The sequence below is a fragment of the Alexandromys fortis genome, unplaced genomic scaffold (genome assembly GCF_014885135.2).
Source record: "Alexandromys fortis isolate MF-2015 unplaced genomic scaffold, M_Fortis_MF-2015_v1.1 scaffold_64, whole genome shotgun sequence".
Classification (NCBI taxonomy): Eukaryota; Metazoa; Chordata; class Mammalia; order Rodentia; family Cricetidae; genus Alexandromys; species Alexandromys fortis.
In genome coordinates, this window is record NW_026067976.1 from 8,251,682 (window position 1) to 8,276,528 (window position 24,847).

At 41.6% G+C, this 24,847-nt stretch overlaps 1 protein-coding gene across 5 annotated transcripts in view; it reads left to right on the forward strand.

Annotated features, from left to right (window-relative positions):
* Nucleotides 1-1,551: 1,551 nt before the first annotated feature.
* Nucleotides 1,552-24,847, forward strand: part of Mpdz (multiple PDZ domain crumbs cell polarity complex component) — a 157,353-nt gene continuing 134,057 nt past the window's right edge. For all 5 annotated transcript variants that reach the window (XM_050157423.1, XM_050157425.1, XM_050157422.1 and 2 more), the window contains exons 1-2: nt 1,552-1,829; nt 23,508-23,579. In XM_050157423.1, coding sequence (XP_050013380.1) covers nt 23,564-23,579 — 16 coding nt within the window. In that variant the 5' untranslated portion in view covers nt 1,552-1,829; nt 23,508-23,563. The remainder of the gene's footprint in view (nt 1,830-23,507; nt 23,580-24,847) is intronic.

Consider the following 24,847-nt stretch of genomic DNA (forward strand, 5'->3'; position numbering starts at 1 on the left):
ATTTGATGATAAGGTGGAAGTGAAAGTGTATTTAGAGGTACACCAAAGCCAGAAAGAGGATCCACAACTGAATCTCGAGGAATTCCAGCATTTAAAGGTGGCAAAGACAGAGGGGGAAGTCTGAAGACAGGCAGTTCCACCAGAAGACGACGGAACTTTACATTCTGGCTCTTGCTTCTAACACTGGTTTTACAAGGTCACTTATTATTCTAAAATTTCTAAGGCTATTTCGTTTATTTTTCTTCTTAAGAACAATTATTAAAGCCTACACATTTTCACCTGAAAGGAAGGAACAAAACCAAACAATTTTGACGAAGTGAAATCAAAAGCGGAGCACAGACAGGGCAAGACGGGACAGGGGCAAGGACTCGGAGAAGAGTGTTCAGCTTCTGTGAACGCCTGAGAGAACATGAGCTGTGAGATGAGGACACATCCCATGGATTTAGGTAGAAGAAGGCGCGTTCCTCATGAAGACAGTTGTCAGCGCAGGTCAGAAGTCAGGGTCTGGCGAGAGCCCCTCTACTTCTCCTTTATTTTGTCTTTGCATCTAAGAAAGGAGACCCGACAGAACAAGGAGGGGAGAAAGAAGAGACTGAACGAACTTTCCCTCTTTTTAAATCCTAGAGTTGATTGGTATTCCTAAACTCTGAAGACATCCAGTTAGGGTCTGTATTTTTCTGCTAGGCAAATCTATGCTGATTCAAGATTGTGGAACCAAGGGAATTGAAGGCTTGTGCTATGTGTTTAACCAGCTCCCATGAGCAGGCAGAAATAGCCAGCGAAAGACATCAGTTTCATTCTGTAACTTTGTATATTTTATGCGCTGTCTTTCTCCTTAAACAGTAAATGTTAGAGGAATGCAAACTGATTTTTAGTAGACAAAACAAAATTACAAATCTGCCAAAGAAAAAATAGTATACTTTTATTCAGCGTTAAACGTCATTCTTGTAAATATTTTAAATTCTGAGAATTTTAAAGTGTACACTTTAATATTAGACTTAAAAAAGAAAAAGAAAGCAGCATTTTCTTTCGCGGGGGTGGGAGCGTGTAGAGGTGAGGGTGGGGATGGATACTCCAGAACTGAGCTCAGCAGAAAGACAATTGCAAATGGCACAAGACAGAAATGACTATCTTCCCAGCAGCAGACAATCCTGAGCACTTCCCCATGTTTACCGCCCCCCTCCTTTCAATTGGCTCACCATTCTAAGAATGCATTTGATGTGCTAACTTCTCCAGAAAGGGCTCCTTTTGGCCACCTCACTTCTCAACAGGCTACTAGAGCAGAGCGGACAGTCCTCACAAAGAACTAGGGAAATTGCAACTCGCTCAAGAGTGCAACAGTCCAAGAGGTCGGGAGCATAAAACACACAGAAACTGCTTTCTTAGCCAAATTCAAGATTTTGGTAAAACAGGAACAACATTTTAGTGCAAGTATTTCCCGCGCAGTATTTGGAAAATAGTTCTCCTGAAAACCAACCAACCAACCAAACAGAAAACTCCCATTTCCTTTGGAAGTCACATGTAGGAGCCTGCCCCACACCCTGCGGCCGTCGCGCTGTCCGTCACCCACGCGGGCCGGGAGGCCAGGCCGGGACGCCGGTCGTTCCATCCCGGCGGCGGCTGGGCCGCGCCCCTGATTGGCCAGCGCGCCCCGCCGGCGTCACCGCTTCCCGCAGCCCCGCGGCCTCCGGGAGCCTGGTGGGCGCGCAGCGCGGCTGGCCGGCCGCGGGCTCTGGTTCCCCGGCCACGCGTGAACGTGCGCGCCCAACCCGAGCTGCAGGGGCCGTGAGTTCAGCGGAGAGGGAGTCCCCGCCGGGCAGCCGAGCCGGGTAAGCTGCCCCGCCCGGGCGAGCACTGCCCCCGGGACTCTGGAAGTTTCCCCGGCTGCGCGCTTCCCCCCACCGGGCTCTCCCCGCGGCCTGCGCCCGGGCTCGCGCGCCTGTTGCTCTGCGCGGGCCCGGGCGGTGCGGGAGAGCGCGGGCGGGTCGGGGCCTGGGAGCAGGGAGGGGGCGTGCGGGAGGCGCTTTGTGTCGGAGCATTGCTGCGGGGGCCAGGGTGGTGCGCTTGGGGCTGGCATTCTCGAGGGGCGCGGGGGCTGGGCAGTTCCTTCCCGGGTCACCGGCAGCTGTGGGGAGGAGGGGGGCGGCAGCGGAGGGCGCGAGGGGGGCTGCAATGGGGAGGACGCCGCCGGCACGCAGGCCTGAGGGTGGAGGCTGGGGTTTCCTTCTAGCACCAGATAAGAGGACGAGGATGACTTCACCAGCCAGAGGGAAAACCTCTCACCGCTTTATTTCAGTGTCCTGAGGGGATGTGTCTGAGAACAGCCAGGATGGGAACACAGCTGCATTGTCAACATCACCTTTGTGTGTCCTTAGACCTTCCCTAGGATGCCCTTTATAAAAACAGTAATTTGGGAGCACAGAAGAGATTGGTTCTGGGAGTTTGGGAGGCTTTGAGATGTAGAACTTGTTCAGAGATTGTGTAATGATCAAATCATTCCATTTAGTATATTATGGTCTTAGAGGCTGATAGAATCCAGATAAACAATTGCATTTAAAACCCTAATAAAATTTGAACGTTGTTGATTAGAACTACTAATACAAAGTTTTGGATAATTGCACCTGAGCTGTGTCCCTTGGTAGAGTAAAGCTTATTTTGGATGCCCTGTAACTTGTTTTAATGTCTCTTCCTCTCCTCATTTGTTAAAAATAACCAAAAATTGATGGAACGTTTTCTCAACGCATAGATAATAGCTCATACGCATACTGGCTTTCTTAATGCTCCTTTCTTCCTTGGATTCTCCTGGTAGTTCTTCTAGTTTCCTCTGATTTTCTTTCTTCAATTACCATTTTTTTTTTTTTTTTTTTTGCTACAGAAACCCTGGTGGTGGCTTGGGGAGGGAGTTAAGTTGTTTTAGGGTGCTCCAAATTCCGGTCACACAGATAATGATAGTCGAGTCTTTAGATGTGTCTTTGGGTTTTCATGCCTTTTTAAAGGGAGCAAAAGCTGTCTATACTGCACACTTCTCTGCACATTGGAGGTTGCTAGGGAGATAGTTTTAATAATTTAAGTTTACATTGGTTTAGTGCTGGCTGGCATTTGCAACATTTAACTAATAAGGTAGGCAAACTGGTTGACGAATGAGAGCTTGGATATGGGGTTTGGAGGGCCGATTAGGGGATTTAGAAGCTGCTGAGCAACAGTGAATTGCTGGGAAGGTAACCATCCTGAGTTAGAGAAAGATGACTGTGCAGAATACATCCCAAATCTGTTGTCAGAGATTTGACTGGAGTTGAGTTGCAGACTGGCTTCACTTTTTACATTCATAACATGGCCAACATACTCTGAAATTCATCAAATATTTTGAGGCAAAGTTGTCATACTGGACCAGATATGCCTCCAAATATGGTGTTTACCCCATCTGCCAGAGAAAGCTCTACGCTCAAGAATGAAGAAACAGATGAGTTCTCAGTGAATTCAGGATGTCTAGATGGTGCATGGGAAAAGCTTATATATATGCACCCTACTTTTATGGGTTTGTAAAAATAGATATTTGGCCTTAGGTATAATTACTTTGTATATAATTACATTATTTCAAGCATCAGTTTGATGATAAGAAAGATATTTTCTCTTGTAAATTTAAGCATTATGCACTGAAGAGTATTTACACAAAACTGAGGAACTCTATTCAGTATGGTAGAACTATTATAACTAGATGATTTTATGGGGTTCCATGGGAGGAAAGTCAGCCAGGAGGAATCAGTGTTAACTAACCAGTTGTCTTCAACGTCTAAGGTACTTAGTAGATAGTAGATGGTACTAGGTAGATAGGAGACTTGTTACATTGGCTTGGGCGCTGGCAGGGTTGTGAGGGGTTTTGGAAGGGGAATACAAAATAGATACTAGACAGTGTTCTGAGGGTGTCCCTACTGGCCATGGGACAGCAGACGCAGACGCTCTACCATGTGGTCTTGAGATTCATAAAAAGAGCAGCAGAGAGAACTTAGGGTCTCTGGACGTGATGAAGTGATGTAGTTTTGTTGCTGATGCTGCTGTTAATGTACGTGGGTGGTTTCCATTAAGAAATAGGCGTGGACCTGTCTGGGAAGAAGGTGGGCAGCCGAGACAGAGGGAAGTCTCAGTTTTTATCTCTCTAGAATAGAACTGAAGTTCTATGTCAAGGGGAAATGATTAGGTGATGAAGCCAAAGTACTAGGAAGCACGGAAATACAGGCCGAGTTCTGTTTTCCCCAGGGTTTTTCATTTCCATTTGGGATCTCAGGAAAGTCATAAATTGTCCTTGTTGGTTTTTTTTTTTTTTTTTTTTTTTTTTTTTTTTTTTAAAAACTGGCAATCCCTTCAAGCCAATCCAGGCTCTCCTGGCATGTGCTTCAAAACTCTTCTGGCTTCTACCCAGTGCTTGCTTCCAAAGCCACATAGTTGTAGGTGTGTGTTAAAAGGCATCCCATTTCCAGTCCTCTGTAGTTGACTCAAGAGCCGGAGAACTATAATGGCTGTGGTTGAGACAACAGGAAGTGATGCCCTTGGTTCTCAGGGGCAGCCATCAACAAGTGTGGCATTTGGCTGATTGGTTCCTGTCTCCTTGCTTTGTAGGACTTCTCCCTGTATTTTCCATGGTCTTCCATCTGTGTCTGTGCTGACTTTATTTCTGAAGAGGATGTCAGTCTCACTAGATTAAGGCTCCCAATGACCCCATTTAACCGTTGCTTACTTCTCTAAAGAAACTCTCCAAATAGAGTCCTATTGACAGGTACTCAGGATTTGGATTGCCCGTGAGTTTTGGCGAAAGCGATGATGGGTTCCTTAGCCCGTAAGAAAGTTCTTGGAGAGCTGAAGAGAACCAGAAGAGGTTGGCCCACTGTGAAAGAGAGGGGCCATGGAGGAGGCTGCTGGGTAGTTTAAATATTACTGTAGTAACACGATGCTTGGCAAGACAGGGAGAATGCTATTTGGGGAAAGGCTATTTTATCTCTGGCCCAAGGCCGACAGTTTTAAATGCACACTGGGTATTGTATGTCCTAGGCCCTTCCTTTTTTTTGAAGATAGAACTTTAGTTTAGTTTATAAAAGCTTAATTTTCTTAAATTGTTTTTCTAAGTCTTAAAAACAGGAAAACAGTCATTAAAAAAGAAAAATGTCAATGTAAGCATGATTTTTGTGTCTGATTCAAACAACACAATTTAATTAATTAACTTTGTGTTTCTTGAGACAGGGTGTAATGTAGCCTTAGGGGACCTCTGGTTCACTGTGTAGCTGAAGTTGGCCTTGAAGTCCTGATTCCCCTGCCCCCACCGCTGTGAGATTATGTGGGGGCACACTGCCACACCTAGCTCAGTGCCATTGCTTTAGAAACTATGTCCCAAGTGTCTTTTGTGGCCTAATCTTTGTCATAGTCTTTCCCCCTTTTGAAAGTTTCCCCTTTTCAGGAAAAAAAAAACTAGAAGATTAAAAAGGCAGTGTAATCATATGTAATCAAATAACAAAAGCTCTCATTTGGATGTTGAAATTACATTTGATGATTTAGAGTCATGGAAAAGCCATTCTTCTAGTTCTGACCATCTGGGTGAAGAAAAGCCAACTAAACAAAAAAGAAAATCGGGACAATCATTGGTACATTTTCTTCCTTTCTATCCATTGCCTGTGCTAGTTAGACTTGTTGGGTTTAGAAAATTCTTATCTTTATTTTTCTCACTCTCATAAAACCATTTTACCTCCAGGTTTACGATTTGGTAAATAAATTCATGAAGGAAGAGTAAGAAAGCAAACATTTGTAAAAAAGATGAAAAGCAGAGACAATATACTAAGCACACACACACACACACACACATACACACACACGTCATTTGAAGGAAAAAGCCAGTTAAGGTTTGATTGAATATTTACTCTTGGTAGTTTTGAGTATATAGTGGATATATCATTTCTTTGAAGGCTGTATTGACTATAAATAATTGTAAATAATTGTTTCTTTTCATAACTCCTTTTAAGGGTAACAGACATGAATGCAGAAGGTAGCTTAGTTGATTGTGTGTGTATGTGTGTGTGTAGAGCTTAACAGAGTGTTGCTTGGCTCTCCTCCTTCTCTAGAATGGAGTATTGAATATAGTCACCCTGTGCCAGTTTAGGAATGTATAGTATGGATGGGGGAGGCGTGAAGAGTTGGCTCAGTTGTTGGACTGCCTGCCCTTTAACCATGGGAATCAGTGTTGGAGATCCCTAGCACTCATGTAAAAGTCAAGAGCAGGGCCATACATCCAATCCAGGATAGAGGGGGTGGAGATAGGAGGCTTCCTGGAGATTATTAGCCAGTAGCGTAGACAAGTCAATGAACTCTTCAAGGTCAGTGAGAGAACTCTCTCCAGTGTAGAGTGATAAAGGAAAACACCTGAAGTACACCTGGCTTCCACAGGTGCATACAGCTCACACACATAGGCGTGCATGCCCAGGAACATGAACATATGTCTCACATGTATAGATACATGCACATATACACAGCACTGCTATGCTGCTTATGTAGCTTGCTGAGCGTAGATTGGGTCGGGCTAATTGAAAAAGCATTTTTCTTTCTGTCCTGTAGCTGACAGGAGACGAAGGCTAGACCCTCTGGGGCTGAATTATTGCTCTCTAGATATGGTGAATATCTCTTGCACCCAGGAGTTTCAGATTTCAGGTTTTCTTAGGAGGCATGGGGCTGTGTAGCTTACTTGTTTATCTAAGACATTTCGTTATGGCTCTTTATATTTCTTTCCTGGCTCCTTACCTGCCCATGTCCCTTTTTCAGGGACCACCAACTCTCTTTCTGTCACTGCAGATGAGGTGGCACACACAGAGCTTGACTAAACTGAATGCATTTATTTTACAGACTGCTCCAGCGTTATCACTGTGTAATTATTTCAGTGATGTTATTTATAGTTATACTTAGTTCTGTTTATTGTCCGGTGCTAGTTATTGAAAGGATATACCATTAAAGAGATTTTAATGGTTCAGAACTCTTCTGTACTTTACCCTTCAGTTACATTATAGTCATTCTTAGTTTTGTGGATGAGTAGAAGCTTTGCCCCTGTAGTTCTGTAGCTGAGAACTGTGAATTCAAACTAGAAAAGACGGATTGATTGGTGAAGAAGCTATATACATATAACCAGTGCTTGTAGTTTTACTTGCATGAAGATGACAGAGAAAAATGAACTCCTGAAATGGTTAGACTTGGGGACAGATGGGTGTGTGCACTTGCGTGTGAGTCTGTGTGTGTATTATATGTGTGTTTGCATTATGTGTGTGTATGTGTATAGTAAGAATTTTTCTTTTATTGGCATGGGTGAGGCTAGTATCTTGACTAGTAACAATAAAGAATATGTATAATAGTACCTGTATTTTAACAAGAAGTGATTTTTGCCTTATTTGGGGTGGAAAGGAAGAGGGAAAGGAATATTTCTGTGTCTTATGCTACTCACTGCATTCAGATCAAAATAATCCTCATGCCAAAGGAGCATATTTTAGGATAGTGTATCCTGATCCTTGTGTTTTGAGTGTACATCAGACTTATATTTGGCAGTGTGTCTCAGTCTTCTTAAGGTTAGAGAACTCTCGGATGCTCATAAAATTTCAGTGTCTTTATTTGATATTACTTGGTGATTCAAGATCTGTAATCAATAGTTTTGAAAATGCCACTAGAACTTTAACAACAAAAAGATCCAAGATACTTAACTTTTAATAATATCAGGTGAAGTCAGAATAAACAAATAACTCAACAAATCCTTCTTTGGGAGGGTCCGAGCATAGCATAATGAGCCCTGTGCTTTATGTCCTACTTCATGCCACATCCTCTGCATGCACTTGCAGATATCTAGTATTTTTTAAATCATTTTTGTTAGAGTTATCTGTCACTCTATGAAAAGCTTATGTAATGTGCATATATAAAGCATTAAGCAGTAAAAGAACTATTTAGCATGGGGTTATACAAATGATAGGTGCTCTGTAAATGTTCTGGTTAAGACCATTGAGTGTACCAAGAATCAGAGATGGGATGAACTGCAAAACTCTTCCATTTCAACCTGTTCTGGTCAGCGGGAAGACAGGAGACATAGACAATCAAAAATGATTGTGTGCATGTGTGTGTATGCATCTGTGTGTGTGCGTGCTTGTGTGTGCTTGCATGCTTGTGTGTGTGCGTGTGTGTGCATGTGTGTGTGCATGCATGTGTGTGTATGCATGTGTGTTGTATGTGCATATGCAGGTGCCTGTGGGTTCATGTGGAGGCCTGATGGGGATAGTTTTTCCTCTGGAACTCGTTACTGGAGATTATGAGCCAACTGCTATGGGTTCTGGGAACAGAAATCTGGTGCCATGCAAGAATAACTAGTGCTCTTAACCCCAAACTCCAAACACATACATTTAAAAATTTCTAGGAGCTATACTAAAGAAAAATGAATGAATAGGTGAAATTTATTTTAACAGAATTTTATTTAGGCCAGTTTCTTTAAAAGGTTATTATAGATGGAGCGGCGGGCTGCTTCCCACCGCCTGGGAGGGCTCCTGGCCATCGGCTAGCTTTACCCAAAATAATTAGACGGAAACTGTATTCTTTTAAACACTGCTTGGCCCATTAGCTTCAGCCTCTTACTGGCTAACTCTCATATCTTGATTAACCCATTTCTATTAATGTGTGTAGCAAAACAAGGTGGTGGCTTACCAGGAAGGATCTTAACCTGCATCCATCTTGGAAAGGAGAGCTGTAGCATCTGCCTCACTTCCCTTCTTCCCAGCATTCTGTTCTGTCTAATCCTCCTACCTATGTTCTGACCTATCAGGCCTAGCAGTTTTCTTTATTAATTGACCAATGAGAGTAACACTTAAACAGATGACCCTCCTCCATCAGGTTATTTAAATATGCAATAAAGTATGAACTACAGATGAAGTGCTTGTCTTTTTGCATAAAAATGTCTCTGAAGTCATTTCTTTATTTTATACACAGAATAGCTCAATAGAATTTGCTATATTTCAGAAGCAAAATAGATATGTGGCTGCAGGCTACTGTATTGGTCAACATGGAAACATGCATCTAAGCCAGTGTTTCTCAACCTGTGAGTCATGACCCTGTTGTGGTCGTATATCATACATCCTGTATATTCAGGTATTTACATTATGATTCATAACAGTACCAAATTACAGTTATGAAGTAGCAGTGAAATAATTTATGGTTGGGGAGTCACAATAGCACAAAGCATTATATTAAAGGCTCAGAGCATTAGGAAGGTTGAAAACCACTGCTTTCAGTTGGGAGGAAGATGCAGTCAAACAGAGGTGGCTTCATTGCACCTGGAAAGTGTGTTCTGCTGGCTGGACCCCTGAGCCTTCTATGGGCCGTCTTTCTTTGTCTTTAGTTTTTTTGAGAGGTTATCAGTGTCAGGCTGCGATCCTCCTGCCTCAGCCTTGGAAGTGCTTGGACCCAGGGATAGACCATCAGTCCATCCTGGTCATTTTTAGTGTTTATGAATTTGTTTCTACTTTCTGACCACTTGGATGAAAGTTTAAAGAAAATACAATAAAACGTGTGCTCTTTTGAGTGTTAGTAAAATACAGTTTGTGTCTAGTTGCGTAGTAGATGAGTTATTTAAAGAGACATGTTTATTTAAAGAGCAAAAACCTTTTTGAAAAGACGATTTCAGAGAGAAAATGCCACATGTCCAAGTGAACTAGAAGATTCCTAGAAAATCAAATTTGGCAGCTAAATAATCATGTCTTATCATGTTAGTGAATCAGCAATTAGGGCATTGAATTGATGCTAGTTTTTCTTGACATACCTAAGGTTTGTGTTCAGGGTCATATAACCATATATTTTTTAATAAGTTTTTCTTTATCTGAACTACCTGGAACCATGCCAGCAAACATGCATTGCTGCCCTTCGCTGTTTGCCCCCTGGCAGCCATGGCTTCCAAGGACTGATCTTACAGTTGGGTTTAGGCATAACATCTCCACTGAGAGGAGTACAGGGTTCTCTCTAGCAATTATTTAGTACAGTTCATGGAAAATGCTTCTCGTGGTATTTAATCTTCTTCTTCGGTGTGTGCTTATATAATTAAGAAGATCCAAAAGTAAATTTGCTTTGGTTTAGTGACTAAGGTTGCAATAGATTTTTTTCTCTTGGACATGTTTTATAATTTGTGAACTTTATTTATTCCATCTTGGGGATTATAGGAATATTATTGATTCTGATAGGAGTGTTAAATTTACCCTTTAGATGACTGACATTTTATTTAGGGTCCTTCAATTTCTGCCCAATTGTAACTTGACTTTTAATCATTAAGGTTATCTCCTATTACTGTTTCTTTAATTAGTGTAGAAACCAAAGTGTTGTCAGATGAGTCATATTTGGTGTAAACTAAATAATTCATTTTGTTTTGTTTTTGCATTCCTGGTAGTTAAACAGCAAGTTGCCTACTGTGAATCAGATGCCAGCATCCACCCATACCTTTACTTTGAGTTTGAGAAAAGTTGTTCAGGGTGGCTTTGAACTTGTAATCATCTTGAGTAGTGGAAATTAGTGGTCTGCTAGTGATCTATGTCACCAGACCCGGCTTAATTGACTGTTAATACTATACCCTGCTTAGTGTTTGGCAGTAATAAATGTTTTACAGATTGGACTGTTCAGCATGCTCAAGCATGAGGAGTCTAACAGAGTTTACCACTAGGATACTATTACATTATCATTCTATTTCCAAATATTCATTGGGGGGGGGCTTCCTACCTTAGTTCTCTTCCTCACCTTTTATTAAAACAGATTCTTTTCTCATATAGTACATCCGAATTACAGTTTCCCCATCCTCTACTCCTTCCATTTCCTCCCCACCTCACTCCTATCCGGATCCACTCCCTTTCTCTTATTGCAAAAAAACAAACAAACAAAAAAAAAAAACAAAAAACAAAACAAAAACAGTTCTAAGAGGTAGCAACAAAAAAATAATGAAATAAAGTAAGATAAAACAAAAATCCCCACATCAAAGTTGGACAAGACAAACTAACAGAAGGAAGGAATTGAGCCCGTGCTGATGTCCCCATTTCCTCTGCCCACTGCTCCTGGAGTCAGTTACGTCCTTTTGAGCTGCTCTCATGAGTGTGTCTGTCTTTTTTACTTTATTCTTGCTGTCACCCTACTCTGGATTTGTTTTGTTTGTTTTTCTGTTTTGTTGTTGTGGCACCACTGTTTACTTTTCTTTCTCTGGTAAACTATTTACCCTGTTGCCAAAATTGTTTTCGAAGTTGTGTTCCAGCCTCCCATTTTGCAGCTTTCTTCCCCCCCCCCTCTCTCTCTCTGTGTATTGTGTGTGTGTGTGTGTGTGTGTGTGTGAGTGTGCGCGTGCGCATGTGCCCTACTCTGCCCGCAGCGCAGTCCCATGCAGGTCACGGAAGTGCTGCTTTCCTAGCTCTTCTCGTTACCTCCCTGAGAGATACAGCCATATGGTCATGTGATCTTTGCATTCCTTATGGTTTCTTGCCTTAGCAAGTATCCCTCTGCTCAACAGGAAACTCTGTTCCTTGTCCTGGATCCCTTCTTTTCTTTGTTCATCCTTCTGGATGGGTGCCTGTGTCATGTCTCCAGATTCTGTTGGTTCTAGATGATGATGTTGGGTGCTAAGCCCATCACAGCATGGCGGTAGGATATCCATTTCGTTGGTGCACAGAAGGTAGGCTTGTGTTCTCATTCTTTGCCATTCTTGTGTCTTCAGTGACGGTGACTGGCAAATGATTTTTCAAAACACAATTTGGGTATTTTTCTTAAATCTAAAAGGATTGAAATTCATTATGAAAATGTGTAAACACTGGTCAGTAAATTGTTTATGAAAATAAAGGAAATAAAAATTGTACAGATGGAAAAGACAGAGGTCTAAAGCTGGAAACATGAGTATTTAAAAATGTACTGTGATAGATGAAAATTAGTTCAAACAGTGAAACTGTTAGTGACAGAGACTCGTGCTTGGTTGTACTGAACACCACCCGCATCTTACTTGTTTGAACATGAGGAGTGGGGCTGGAGTGCTTTCTGGTGTGAGGCCCTGTGTGATCATTACTGTTGACTATCAACTTGACAAGACGTAGAAACACTCATGAGGCAAGCTTCCCAGCACACCTGTGAGTGAGTTTCCTGACTGGGTTAATTGCAGTGGGAAGACTCTTCCTAAAAGTCGTCCTCACCATTCCTTGGGTTTGGATCCCACACTGTACCATGAATTCTAATTGGTCTTAATAAAAACCTGGAGTCAGATATTAGGGGGTGAAAGCTTAGAGATCAAATATAAACAGTGTAGCCAGCCACTGGAGAGACCTTTTACCTCTACTGAATCCTCAGACAACTGCTTGCTCAAACTGCATCTCAGATTGCTGCCTCAGACTCTGCTGAGCTCCTGTCCTCTCCCACCTAATATTTCTCTCTTTTCCCAGCCATATTACTTCTGTCTCCAATTCCCTAATGCTGGGATCACCTTTGTGTGAACTCTGTTTCTCTTTTAGACTGAATCAATTTCAGGTAGCCCAGGGTAGCCTTGAACTAACAGAGAGATCCATCTCCTTCTGTCTCCCTATTGCTAGCATTAAAGGTGTGTGCCATCACTGCTTGGCCTCTGTGGCTAACTAGTATAGGTAGCTCTGCGCTCTGACCCTCAGGTCAGCTTTATTTGTTAGATCATAAACAAGATATCACCACACCCACTGTATAAGGAAGAAAAAGTGAGCCAAGCACAAACATCCATCACGCTTTGTTTTCTGAGTTTAGGCATAATGTAACCATCCTCTTCGAGCTCTGATTTCTTTGACTTCTCTGCCGTGATGGAGTGGACCCTGGAAATGTGACTGAAAGACACTCTTCTCTCTCAAGTTATCTTTCAGGGTCTTCTGTTATAACAATAGGAAAAGAAAGTTAGAATCTTTGTGTCAATTCTCAGAGAAGGAAGAGCGGAAGAAGGGAGGGTGAGATGCGATAGAGAAGGCATTTGAAGGAGAATGGGAGAACGCTGGGCTCTGAGCTTGTCTGAACAGTTGCTAATCCTCCTTGTGCCTCACGTTTGGAAATCTCAGTGTTTTGTCAATACTTGATGAAATAATGCACTCGTTAATTCTGGACTTGTTCATATGTGTCAGTGTCCACATTTCTAGATTAATATGTATAATTTTCTTTTGTGGTGGGTTTTTCTAAAGCAACCACTAACATCACCCAATTTTATATGGTTAATATTGTAATAATAATGTTTGCTTCCTCCACAGTACTTCTGAGCATTCACATATTTTTTTTTAGACTACATGTTTGCTCTGTGGTGAGAAGAGTAAATTTTTGGGACAAGATTTGACTTTGGTGGGGAAATGGTTAGATTCCTTCCTGAGCATACACCACCTCAGTTAACAACACCTAGCTGTGTTGACTCTAGGCTTGTGAAGGATTTGGACGTTTGTAGGGCTTCCCGCGTCATCTCCCTACAGCTCCACCTTTCTGTATCTCTCAGCTTCTTCACTTTGTTACATGTTCTTCCTTTCACCTACATTTGCTTCTCTGTGTCTTAGCTGTGCATCAGTCTCTTCCCATTCACTTCTGCTTAGTAACACTTCCGGTGTCAATACTTGACTAAACTGAATTATTGGAATTGGCAATTTGTCAGGTTAAGTCAGAGGGCAGGATATATATTTTGCTATCTTCAGTAGTATAGGAATTGTTTTGGTGGGGGATGGGGAGATGAGTCAGTGGATAAAGTTCTTCCATACAAGAATGAGGACCCGAGTTTGCATCCCTGGAACCCATGCAAAAAATCTGGACAGGAATGGCGTTCTCCTGTCTCTGAGTACTCTTGAGTACTCGGAGGCAGAGGCAGCTTTGACTGGCTAGACTAGGTAGGGGTCCGTGACCTTGCATCAATTTTTTAAAAAAAGCCAGATCTTTGTCAAGGATTACAGCCAATCTCTACTTTGGGCCTCCAAATACATGGGCACACATGTGCTCTTATAAACGTGTGAAAACATATATACATATCTCATACCAACCATCAATACAAATACAACAAGTTTTCAGGAAATGGGAAAGGTGTCCTAAAGCCTTGTACTTGTCTACATAGGTAAGAATAGGGCAGTCTGCAGTTCTTACTCAGAAGCGAGCAACTTTGATTAAATTAAGGACTTATTCAATTAGTTTCTGTTACTGTGAAGAGACACAATAACCACAGCAACTCTTATAAAGCAAAACATTTAATTGGGACTGGCTTAAAATTCCTCCATTGTCCTCATGGCAGGAAACATGGCAGCACATGCAGACATGGTGCTCGAGAGGGAGCTGAGAGTTCTACATCTAGTCCGCAGATAGCAGGAGGAGAACTAGCTTGAGCTTCTGGGACCTCAAAGTCCACCCCACAGTGACACACTTCCTCCAACAAAGCCACACCCACTCCAGCAAGGCCACACCTCTATATAGTCCCACTTTCTATGGACCAAGTATTCAACACATGGATCTATGGGAGTCATTCCTTGTTAGAACCACACTATTGGAAATACAAAAGAAATTAATGTAGAGACATTAAATAGAATACAAACTTGTAATCAAAGTAGTTTCGTATGCCTTTTGTTCATAGGCATTTTACAAATGTTAGCTATAGCTGACTTTTCCAAATGGTTCCAACAGCTCAGAGAGGTCAGAACTCACTGGCTCTGTTTACAGACTGCCCGCATGGAGAAGGCGCTGTTTGCCTGCGCCTCTGAAAGCAGCTTTGGAATGTACATGTTTTCAGCTCAGGGATACGGGGACGTATGACCAGTATTTCACAAACAGCTCTAATTTATGCAGTAAAAACTATATGCATAGTGTTTTGTTCTCAGGAAGAGTCATTATTACAGAAGATTTAATGACAAGTAATACTTAGACAGAGTTTTGTTTGTTTTTTTCAAGACAGGGTTTCTCTCTGTAGCCCTGACTGTCCTGGAACTCTCCAGGTAGATCAAGATGGCTTTGAACTCGAGTCCGCCTGTCTCTGCCTCTTGAGATTGGGACTAAAGGTGTACATCACTATACCTGGCAGAATGCAATTGTATTAACAGTTCTTAGTCAAAAGCACATTTTATAAGCCCCAAGAGCTGAACTGTTGCTTTTATTTGTAGATTACAACTCAACCTGCATTTTAGATATGTCAGTGGTAAACAGGTTTAAGGGGGTACTTGACTATCTTGTCTGAGGAGCAAGTTTACTTTACTTTTCTCAGTCAGGAAAATGATGTGGAATATTGCCAAGGCTTTAATCTTTCCTCCTTCATTCCCTCTCCATTTCCAAATTCTTTTGTAGCCAAATTATTTTTAGATAAGTTTTGATGTTTTATCATACACAGTCTTCATATGTGATATTTCATCACCTAGAGGCTCCTGATGAGATTTATGGTAAAATCTTGGGTGCTGTGCTTTAAAATCTGGTGATAGCAGGCATAGAGAAAAACCTTAAAGAGATTTTACTATTCTAAAATAATGAATAATTATGAAAGAAAGGGTTGCCATATACCAGCTGATTTTTTTTGAGGGTTTTGAAGTGCTTGTTGGAAACTGTTGTGAAGAATGGGCTTAGAAAGTGAGGGTACAGTTGCCGACAGCCCCTCCATTCACAGTCCCTGCATGGCCTCTCTCTGAGCAGGGCTCATAAGCCATTAGTCCCCACAGTCACAGTACGGAGAGAAAACAGCCACATTAACTCTCACTCTACTGTGTTGTTTATTACCAGACAGCTCCTGATCAGAAATGCAAACCTGCCTTTCCTTGAGTGACTTGTAAACGTTCTCTTTACTCTTATCCAGATTCCACAGGGGAAATCATGAAAGCCACACACTGAATTTAGAAGTGCTGATTGATGAGGAAGGATAAAAATATCTGATTACGGGCGTTATTGTACAGTTCAGGGTAACTACGTAGGCGATATGATAGACGACACTCTTGGTGATTTCCATAGAAAAGACTCAGTAACTGCAGAAACATTTCGGAAAGATAGGGGACAGTGTTTGAAATTAAGTTACTCTTCAGAACTACAAGGGAAACCCTAGAAAATGGCCTGGGAAGAATTTTATAAACTTGACGCAGTTGAGAGCTGAGAGAGCCTTGCCTGCCCCCTCCACTCCAAGTTTCTGGGTTCCATGGTGATTTTCAGTGAAGGAAAGTGTTTCTCTTCACTACCTTTTAGGACTTCACTAAGGAATCTCTCACTTAGCGCTGACAAAGCCACATATTGTTCTGTCTTAAGACTGGCACTTCCATCTTACCAACTTTTGGGACCATCACCCCTTATTCTCAAAGGGGCGAGAAGAAATTTCCTAGCAGAATGTTTTTCCAGGAAGATAGTGGCCTCCCCGTCTCCCATCCAGGAGATTCCGAACACAAGGTCACTTAGCTCAGCCCAGCCAGCCACAGGGTCCAGGCTGATAAAGATGGCCTAACTCAGGAACAGTGGCCTTGCTCTAAGAACAAGGAGAAAGCTGACTTAGCAGAATGGGAGGGAGCAAAAGTCCTTGCACCCGTGCCAAAGCATCTTCAAAGATTCTCTTTGTAGTTATGCTTTTAAAAGCCTACCCCACACAGGAGACACAACTCCTCTCTGCCTCGCTGTAACATGGATGGAGACGAGCTCCAAACATGGTTGTGTTATGCTGATTAAACCTTGCTATTACAGTCTGGGCCTCTCTGGGGTCATAATCTGGGCACAACACAACTGAGTAGGTAACTGAGGGATGCCAGGCATCTTCAGTGCCAGCCACTTCCGCAGCTACAAACTGTTGCAGACCAGCTGCTAGCTATGTTTCTGTGTCCATGGGGATGCATGAGTCCCCATGCATTTTATAAGTACCAAGGACACCGTGTGCCCAGGCTCGCTGGGGAATTGCCTCATTCCAGGCAGTCAAAAGGGCAAACAGCAGGAGCCAGAAGTAACTTCTCTAGAGGGTTCATCTCCAGTGTAGGAATTACACCTGAGAATTCAGTGCCACACAGTTTATCCTTCTGTGTGTTTGAGGTCTCCCAAGAAAGCCCAGTGGTAGGAGTGAGTGTTTTGTGGGCTCCTGGCTGCATCTGGAATCTTAAATTGACACATTTATCTGCCAGAGCCACCCTTGGAAGAATCCCTGTGCCTGGTTCTGGCCAAGAAATATGTGTGGCATCTGGTATTTTGGCTGTTCACAGTGAAAAAAAAATATGGTAGTGAGCAGGGGCAAACTGCCCAACAGCCCAAATTCCTTTGAGTTTCACTAGGGAGTGAGAGAACAGAAGAGAGTAAATCTTCACTCTTAGAAGCGTGGCTTCCTGAGTCAGTATGCCCGTGGGAGTTGACCGAGAGCAGGGTCCTGTCATACAGGGCTGTGGGTGGGAACTACGTGAGATGAGTGCCAAAGACGAGGTAACAGAACCGTGCTTTAATGTGTATTTGGATACTTTAACAAAAGCGTGATGAAGGTGGATGGAGGGCGAAGGACATAAATAATACAATGACTATACACAGAATTCATTTATGTAATGAGCTTTAAACATGTTCCGCCAGCTTCATAGTTGACTGAAACTCAGAAGCCAGCGATGGACTTATGTGGACCAGCCAACCCAGTGAGCACATGGAGTGTCAGCTGTCTGTCTCAGAGGCTTCTTCCCACTCTAGAGTTGACATCATAGTGGAGTACAAGCAGGAAATAAAGGACTTTAACTCCAAAACATTACAAATTATAACTTAGATGTGCAACCCAGGAAATAGATATAAGTCTTTATAAGAAATACTTTTATATTTTGGAGTATCTGCAATTTATGAAGAAAATACATGTGTTTTTTAAAGGTTAAGAATTCCTCTCATCCAAGCAACCATCTTAAAAAAAATGAATGTAGCATACATGTAGACTAAACACCCATACACAGAAAATAAAAATAAAGGGGAAAAGAAAGTAAAAGTAACTTTCAATAATTTTGAAAATTAAAGTTAAGAAATGTTTGCAAGTTTGAATGTATTTGTTGTATAAATATATGCATAACTAATAAAATGTTTAAACTTTTATTGTCCATGTATTTTTTTCTTCTAGATGGGAATTTTGTCCCTCTTTAATGGGAAAAGTTGCTGGACTTAGTTGCCCACACCTTTAATTTTGGGAGACAAAAGTAGGTGGGCTCTCTGAGTTCGAGGCCAGCCTTGTTTACAGAGCTAGTTCTAGGACAATTAGGGCTGCTACACAGAGAAACACTGTCTCAAAATTTTAAAAAAACAAACAAACAAAAAAGAGGTGGAGGCTTAAGAAAAGAAGGAAGTCGATAATGGTAGAAAATTTTTTAAAAATGGAATGAAATAATACTATTTTTATTCAAACTTCTTTAAAGCACATGGATTCTCATTTAAAGCAATGTTTTTTTTTTCTATGAACTTGTTTATATAACTACATTAATACAGTTTCCTCTTCACCTTCTTTGGCTTGGATGTATGTCACTGTGAGCATTTCTGTAAAACCCATGGAAATAGTTTTTATAAATATATACTTTTATGCTTCTTATAACTATGTCTATTAATCTCTACCTATAATACATTTTATATCCTCTTATTTTATATAGGTAGTAACAACTTAATACACCATCTTATATATTCTCTTTTAAAAAAATCAGTTACCTCTACTATGTAATTTTATTTTCCGGACTTTACGGAAGATAGGAGGTGGAAGCTGAGTTCTGTAGCACATACTTATCCTCGGTAGGCTGAGGGAAGAGGATTAAGAGTTTAAGGAATACATGATGAGTTTGCTGCATGGTGAGAACCTGTCCAAACAAATAGGGACACTATGATAGAGTGTGGGCTTAGAAGTCAGGCAGAGTAGATTTCAGGTACAGCTTCCCTTACTTAAGAGCTCTGTGACATTGCAAAGTCCTCACATCTTGTCTGGAAGATGAGAGAACTCTATGTTGGGCACCAAAGGTACTGTGGGCAGCAAGATAGTCATGATACTCCGCAATACCAAACCCATTGAGTGGGGAATGATTGTCCTGTTCTTCCTGCTGCATGGCTACTAAAACAGACGTCAGGTTCATTTATAACCTGCAGTCAGACTGCATGTTTGTTTCTAGGCCACCTGGACCCAAATAATCATATAAAAACTATATTAATTACAACACTGCTTGGCTGATGGCTCAGGCGTATTTTTAGCTACCTCTTGCATCTTAAATGAACCCATTTCTGTTAACTGGTATCACGAGGCTGTGGCCTACCGTTATGGTTCTGGCTTCCTTCTCCTTAGGCAGCTACATGGTGTCTCCCTGACTCCCCCTACTCTTTCTGTATCTCTGCTAAACCATTGGTCAAAACAGCTTTATTCACTAACCAATAAAAGCATCCCCTATACAGAAGAACACCACATCAATAAGCAGATGGTAATACGACTCTAAGTAGAACACGTGGGTGGTTGCCAATGGGAAGCCACTACTTTGCCTGTGACTCTCCCTGTGTTGGGTGATTTCTGTGGCTCCCGTGTGTTGGGTGATTTCTGTGGCTCCCCTATGTTGGGTGATTTATTCCTCACCCCTGAAATGCAGCAGCCATGTTTTGAACATTATTAGTAGGCTTACTTTCTCTTGAGGATTTTCTTTAAATGCTGCATTTTAAAAGTGATTTGTTAAAAATATGTGAATGTCATGTAAGTGATGAATGTTGCCTTTCTTTGACAGACCTTACCAATAGGTTCTAAGGCTACATGGTTCTGACTTGTTCAGATTGTGCTGACAGCTGGCTGTGTTGAAAGTATATATACCAGTCTATTTAATTTTAGACTTATTTTCACTGAGTTTAGTTTTCTTCATTGGTTTGATCTTGTTTGGGTGTGCTGGTTAGGTTTTCTGCTTTTTAATCCACGTGACATAAACTAGGGTTATCTAGGAAGTGGAGAGACTTCTTCTTGGTTAATGAGTGAGGGTCCAGCTTGCTGTGGGCTGTGCTACCCATGTGCATAGTCCTGGGTTGCGTAAGAAAGCAAGCTGAGGCAGTATTCTTCCATGGTCTCTTCAGTTTCTGTCTCCAGGTCCCTGCTTGAGTTTCTGCTCTGAATTCCTCCCATGATGGATTGTGTTAGGGAAATGTAAACCAAGCAAACCCTGCTCTCTCCATGCTGGTATTGGGTCAGTGTTTTCTCACAGCAACAGAGAGTAAAGTAGGAGGTCAGGGAATGGTTTGCATGCAATTTTACCATTGAAAAGGAAAAAAAAAATGGTGAGGTGCGGTGAGTTTTTCTTTTGTTGAGAGCCAGACTTTTGTCTTTTGTCTGGAGGCAGACTGTGTTCAAAGCTTGGCTTCATATTGGTGATGTCACCCAAGGCAAGGGGCTTACCCTGGGTCTGCCTCCTCTGTAAGTGAGTGGACAGCGAGGCCTAAGAGAATAATGGAACGTGTGCTTTGAATGGGGTCCTGCATAGTGGGGCCTTTTCACATGCCTGTGTAATTGCACAGCTACAGTAATGGCGAGATGTAAAAAGGGAAGGAAGGATAATTGAAAGTGAGTAGAAGAATTAGGGTCAGTAGTTCGGAGGGAGTAGACTTGATTTTTTTATACCCCCAAAGTTCTGTTCTTACATGTTTTCATATAATTAGTAATGGATTTTTAGGATAGAATATAGCACATAGAAAAGAACAACATAAAAAATGTTCTTGTCCCTGTCACAGTTGTTGATATGTAAATCCCATGGAAACCTCTGGAAGCTATGCTTTTATTTTAGGGACATCAGAGTGGGCCAACTGTGGAACTGCGTTCTGTTTGTTTTGTTTTAAATCTCTGAAATCCGCAAGAGTAATGCTCTTATCTCTACACTACTGTCTGTGATTTGCCACTGACTGAGCTGTCTTCCTTTTAACCCTTGGAGGGGGAGCATGAGATTATGTTTCTCCATTACTGGCTTGTGGCTGACTGTGGGCAACTGTGTTTTTCTCAGTTGGGATCTGCTCTGCAGGTTCTTCATAAGCCCGCTAGCCTCCGAGCATGTCCTCAACAGCGCCCATCTTTCTGAGTTTTCATAGGGAACGTGTATTAGCCAAGATTTTATTGAGTATACCAATAACATTTTTTTCTTTCAAAAACTTGCTTAGTGTTACTTATTTCTAAATATGCTCAGATTCAGAATAGATAAGTAAATTAACAAGGGAAAGTAATTTTATTTTACTACATATTTTTATTAATTTTTATACAGACAATTTCGATCATGTTTTTACCTCCATCTCTGCAAGTGAGCACACACAGTCACATACCAAACCCACGAAATAAAATCTCACAAACAAAAGACCAATAAGACAAAAAAAAAGTTAAAACAAAATAAAATGAATCAAAAAGTATATAAACCCGTGAAGTTCATTTTGTATTGGCAGCTACTGTTGGGTATGTGGCTTGCCCTGAAGCGTAGCTGACATGCCCAGTGACACTCAATTGAAAAAAGCTGATTTTTTTCTTGGCCAGCAGCCATCAGTTGCAAATAGCTTCTTGGTTAGGGATGGGACTGTGACCACTACCTCCTTCAGTTCTGCGACCCTGTCCAGCATGAACCTGTACAGGCCTCCTGCATGCTGCCACTGTCTCTGTGAGGTCATATGTGCTTCTGTCCTGTTGTGCTCGCAGGATCTGTTGCCTTGGAGTCGTCCATTCCCTCTGGCTCTTGCAGTCTTTCCGCCTCCTCTTCTGCATAGGTCCCTGAGCCCTGAGTGGGGAGGGCTTTGATGATGTCCAGTTTAAGACCGAGTGCTCCAAAGCCTCTGACTCGATGTGCATGCTGTGCAGTTGTGGGACTCCTTATTAGTTACTGACTCCTGAAGGAGAAGCTTCCCTTTTCAGGAAGAAGGTAGTTTTTGAAGGGCTGATTGCTTATAAGGCACAAACCTCTGCATTTATCTCCAACAGCACAGAAACCGATCAATCAATCAAGGGGTTAATTTTTTGAAAGGGTGTCTAATAATATGCTATTTTATGAAGAACAATGAAAATTTCCTTGTGAAATTAACATATTTGTGGTTTATTTATAAGATCTCCCTGTAGTTTTTGTAAACCAAAACTTGCCGTGATATTCTTTTCATTTGTCCTAGCATACACAATAAATGACTTTGTCCTCTGAGCAGTTGAGGTTGAGACGTGAGACCCATTGTTTAAGACCACATAGTTAGTTTGGTTTCAATTCTGGGTCTGAGCTAGGGCCTTCTCTTGGTACTAGGGAACTGTTTCAAAGAAGCAACAGTCTATGATATCTTGCTAATGGAAATGGATCTTATATTCTCAAAGTGTCTTCCAAATCGCAATACAGAAAGTAAACACTGCCCCTGTTACTGCCCAGGGAAACTGCAGGCATTGGTCGGTGTTCTGTGCAGTCATTGACCACATTATACATTAGTAGTCCAAGTGTGTAGTCTCCTGTGCAGAGGTAGTTGGGAGAGCCTGTGATTCTCAGAGTACTGGACAGTCTTTTTCAAGTCCAAAAATGAAGAAAACCTTTTTTCTTTGTTTTTGTGTGTGTTGTGATATTATATATTTTTAAACTAGCATGTAAAGTAATATGGTTTGTTATGGCAGTTTTGTACATGTGCCATTGTACCATGTGGTATTGTTTGGTTAGTGACACTTATTAGTTTTAGTCGATCACAATTTATTCCACTTTTTAAGAAGAGGAAGAGTCACATGGATTCCTTTTGGCTCAGGAACAGTGACTAGCTCTCTCCTGGAGACTCTGTTCTGAGGCAGCAAAGAGGTCCAGCTCTGGAGGCTGTGATGAATAACCAGGGTATAAGGGTTGGGGATGGTTAATGACAGTGGCTTTGCAGATGTGTGTCCACTATTTCAAAGAGCATGGTGAAGGAAGTGTTAACAATAGACTTGGGTCGGTTGAAACATTTCAGATTTGGGGATGTTTGAGGGTTCTGCTGCTTTTTTTTGGGGGGAGGGGAGAACATTCTAGTCATGGAGACATTTGGATTGGAAAACCTTTAAGTGACACTGCTTTTTAAATAAAATTATTCAGTTTATAATTTCTGGCTTGACGTACTGTGGTGCTGTCATAGTACATTTTCAGTGGTGTGTGTATTGTCTTCCCAGTTAGGGCTGCGGGCATCTGGGCTGAGATAACAGCTTTTCACAGTTTTGCTCTCAGAATCTCTTCTGCTCACACAAGTGAGCCTTCTTGTTCGGTGGCGTGAGGGTCTTGCTGTAATTCAAGACACTGGTGATCTATCTTGAGAGGAGCCTAAGGAAATGCTTTGAACTCTTTGGCATCTTTATTCATATATGTGTGTGTGTGTGTGTGCGTGTGTGTGTGTGCATATTTAACTTACGCTTTCTTATTATTGCAGCTATTACAAAACTTTTAAAATAATTTCTTTGCTGCATATGAAGAAAACTGTTGAACTTAAGTCAATATAATCTTAATAAAAGAATTATAATAGCAACAAGCACTTTTTATTCTTTAGTTTTTTATTAAAACAGAATGACTCCATTTTGTTTCCTTTCTCCGCAGAGTTTCATGTTAGCTGGCATTTGAATCATTGTAGAGAACACTGAACTCTGGAAAAGATGTTGGAAACCATAGGTAAGACTTCCTCCTTCCTCCTTAAGTCTGTCAGAAGGGAACGTGTTTCCACTGCTCTCTCAGTGTGCCGTGCTCTACATAGCTGTAGTAACCGAGTTTTAATTTTTTTATCCAGTAGCACTGAACCAGGTAATGGATTTCTATATTTGTGAAAAGTTATTCACATGGTTATAAAAAACGAATCATTTATAATAAAAAATAAACGTGAGATAGTGTATAAATTGCAAGTTTGAATAAGCTTAGTGGAAGCCCTGTTTTGTTCTATGAACACAGTCGTGGCTTTGGGGTATCCCTAGAAAGCCCAACGGTAAGTTAGGAGTGAAGCCCTCACTTGTTAGTGCAGGTGAGCTGCTGCTTAGTGCTTGGCTCTGCCCGACAGGACTGTAATCATCTCTCAAATCCCATTTCAAATAGGAATTTCTGCATGAGAAATTTAGGCTGAGAGATCTGGATTTCCTCAGCTTATGTATTACTCCTTCTCCCACTGCAGTATAGTTTTAGAGACAATTGACTGTAGAAAGCTGTGTCAGGTGTGGCACACACTGCAGAATCTGCCATGTCAGCACTGTGCCTTCTCCAGGTCGCTCTTGGGAGACTGAGTACTGAAGGGTATGTACAGCTCACTCTGTCACTAGGACAATGATGATAACTCAACAGTTGCCAGTTTTGAGGAATTAGGACAATAAAGAGAAAAAGAGCTGTTTGTGACATTTGATTTTGGATTCTGTTCCTGCTTTGACCATAAAATTCTGTGGAGACACATTTTCCATGTCCCATTCCTCATTGGAACCATAGGCCATAAAAACTGTTGGCACACATAGGCAAGTTCCTTATAGTATAGGAGAAGGGAAGGTAAAGTGTGGCTTCCATTAAAACCACTGTTTTCTGGGTTTTATTCTGTCAGCAGTTACTTGTTATTAAGTAGCACACCTTTTAAGAATTGATATTAATATTAGTAATAGATTTGTGTTCTGAGTTACTATGGAAAATGGGACAAAGAACAAACAAAATTTTCATGTGTGTCTTTATCATTCCTTGTTTAGGATTTCCGCAGGAACAATATTGTTTATTTCAGCTTGTTTGTATGTACGCACTCATTATTGATATGATTTTGTACTTAATTACCAAGTATCTGGGGAATGCCAGATGTGGTGCTATCAGCACTGTCTCTGCTGATCCCTCTTTTCTGATTTCTGTGATTGGCAATAGACACACGTGCCGCCTGTCGTCATGCCTGGGCCATGACATATTTGAATAGTCTCCATTGC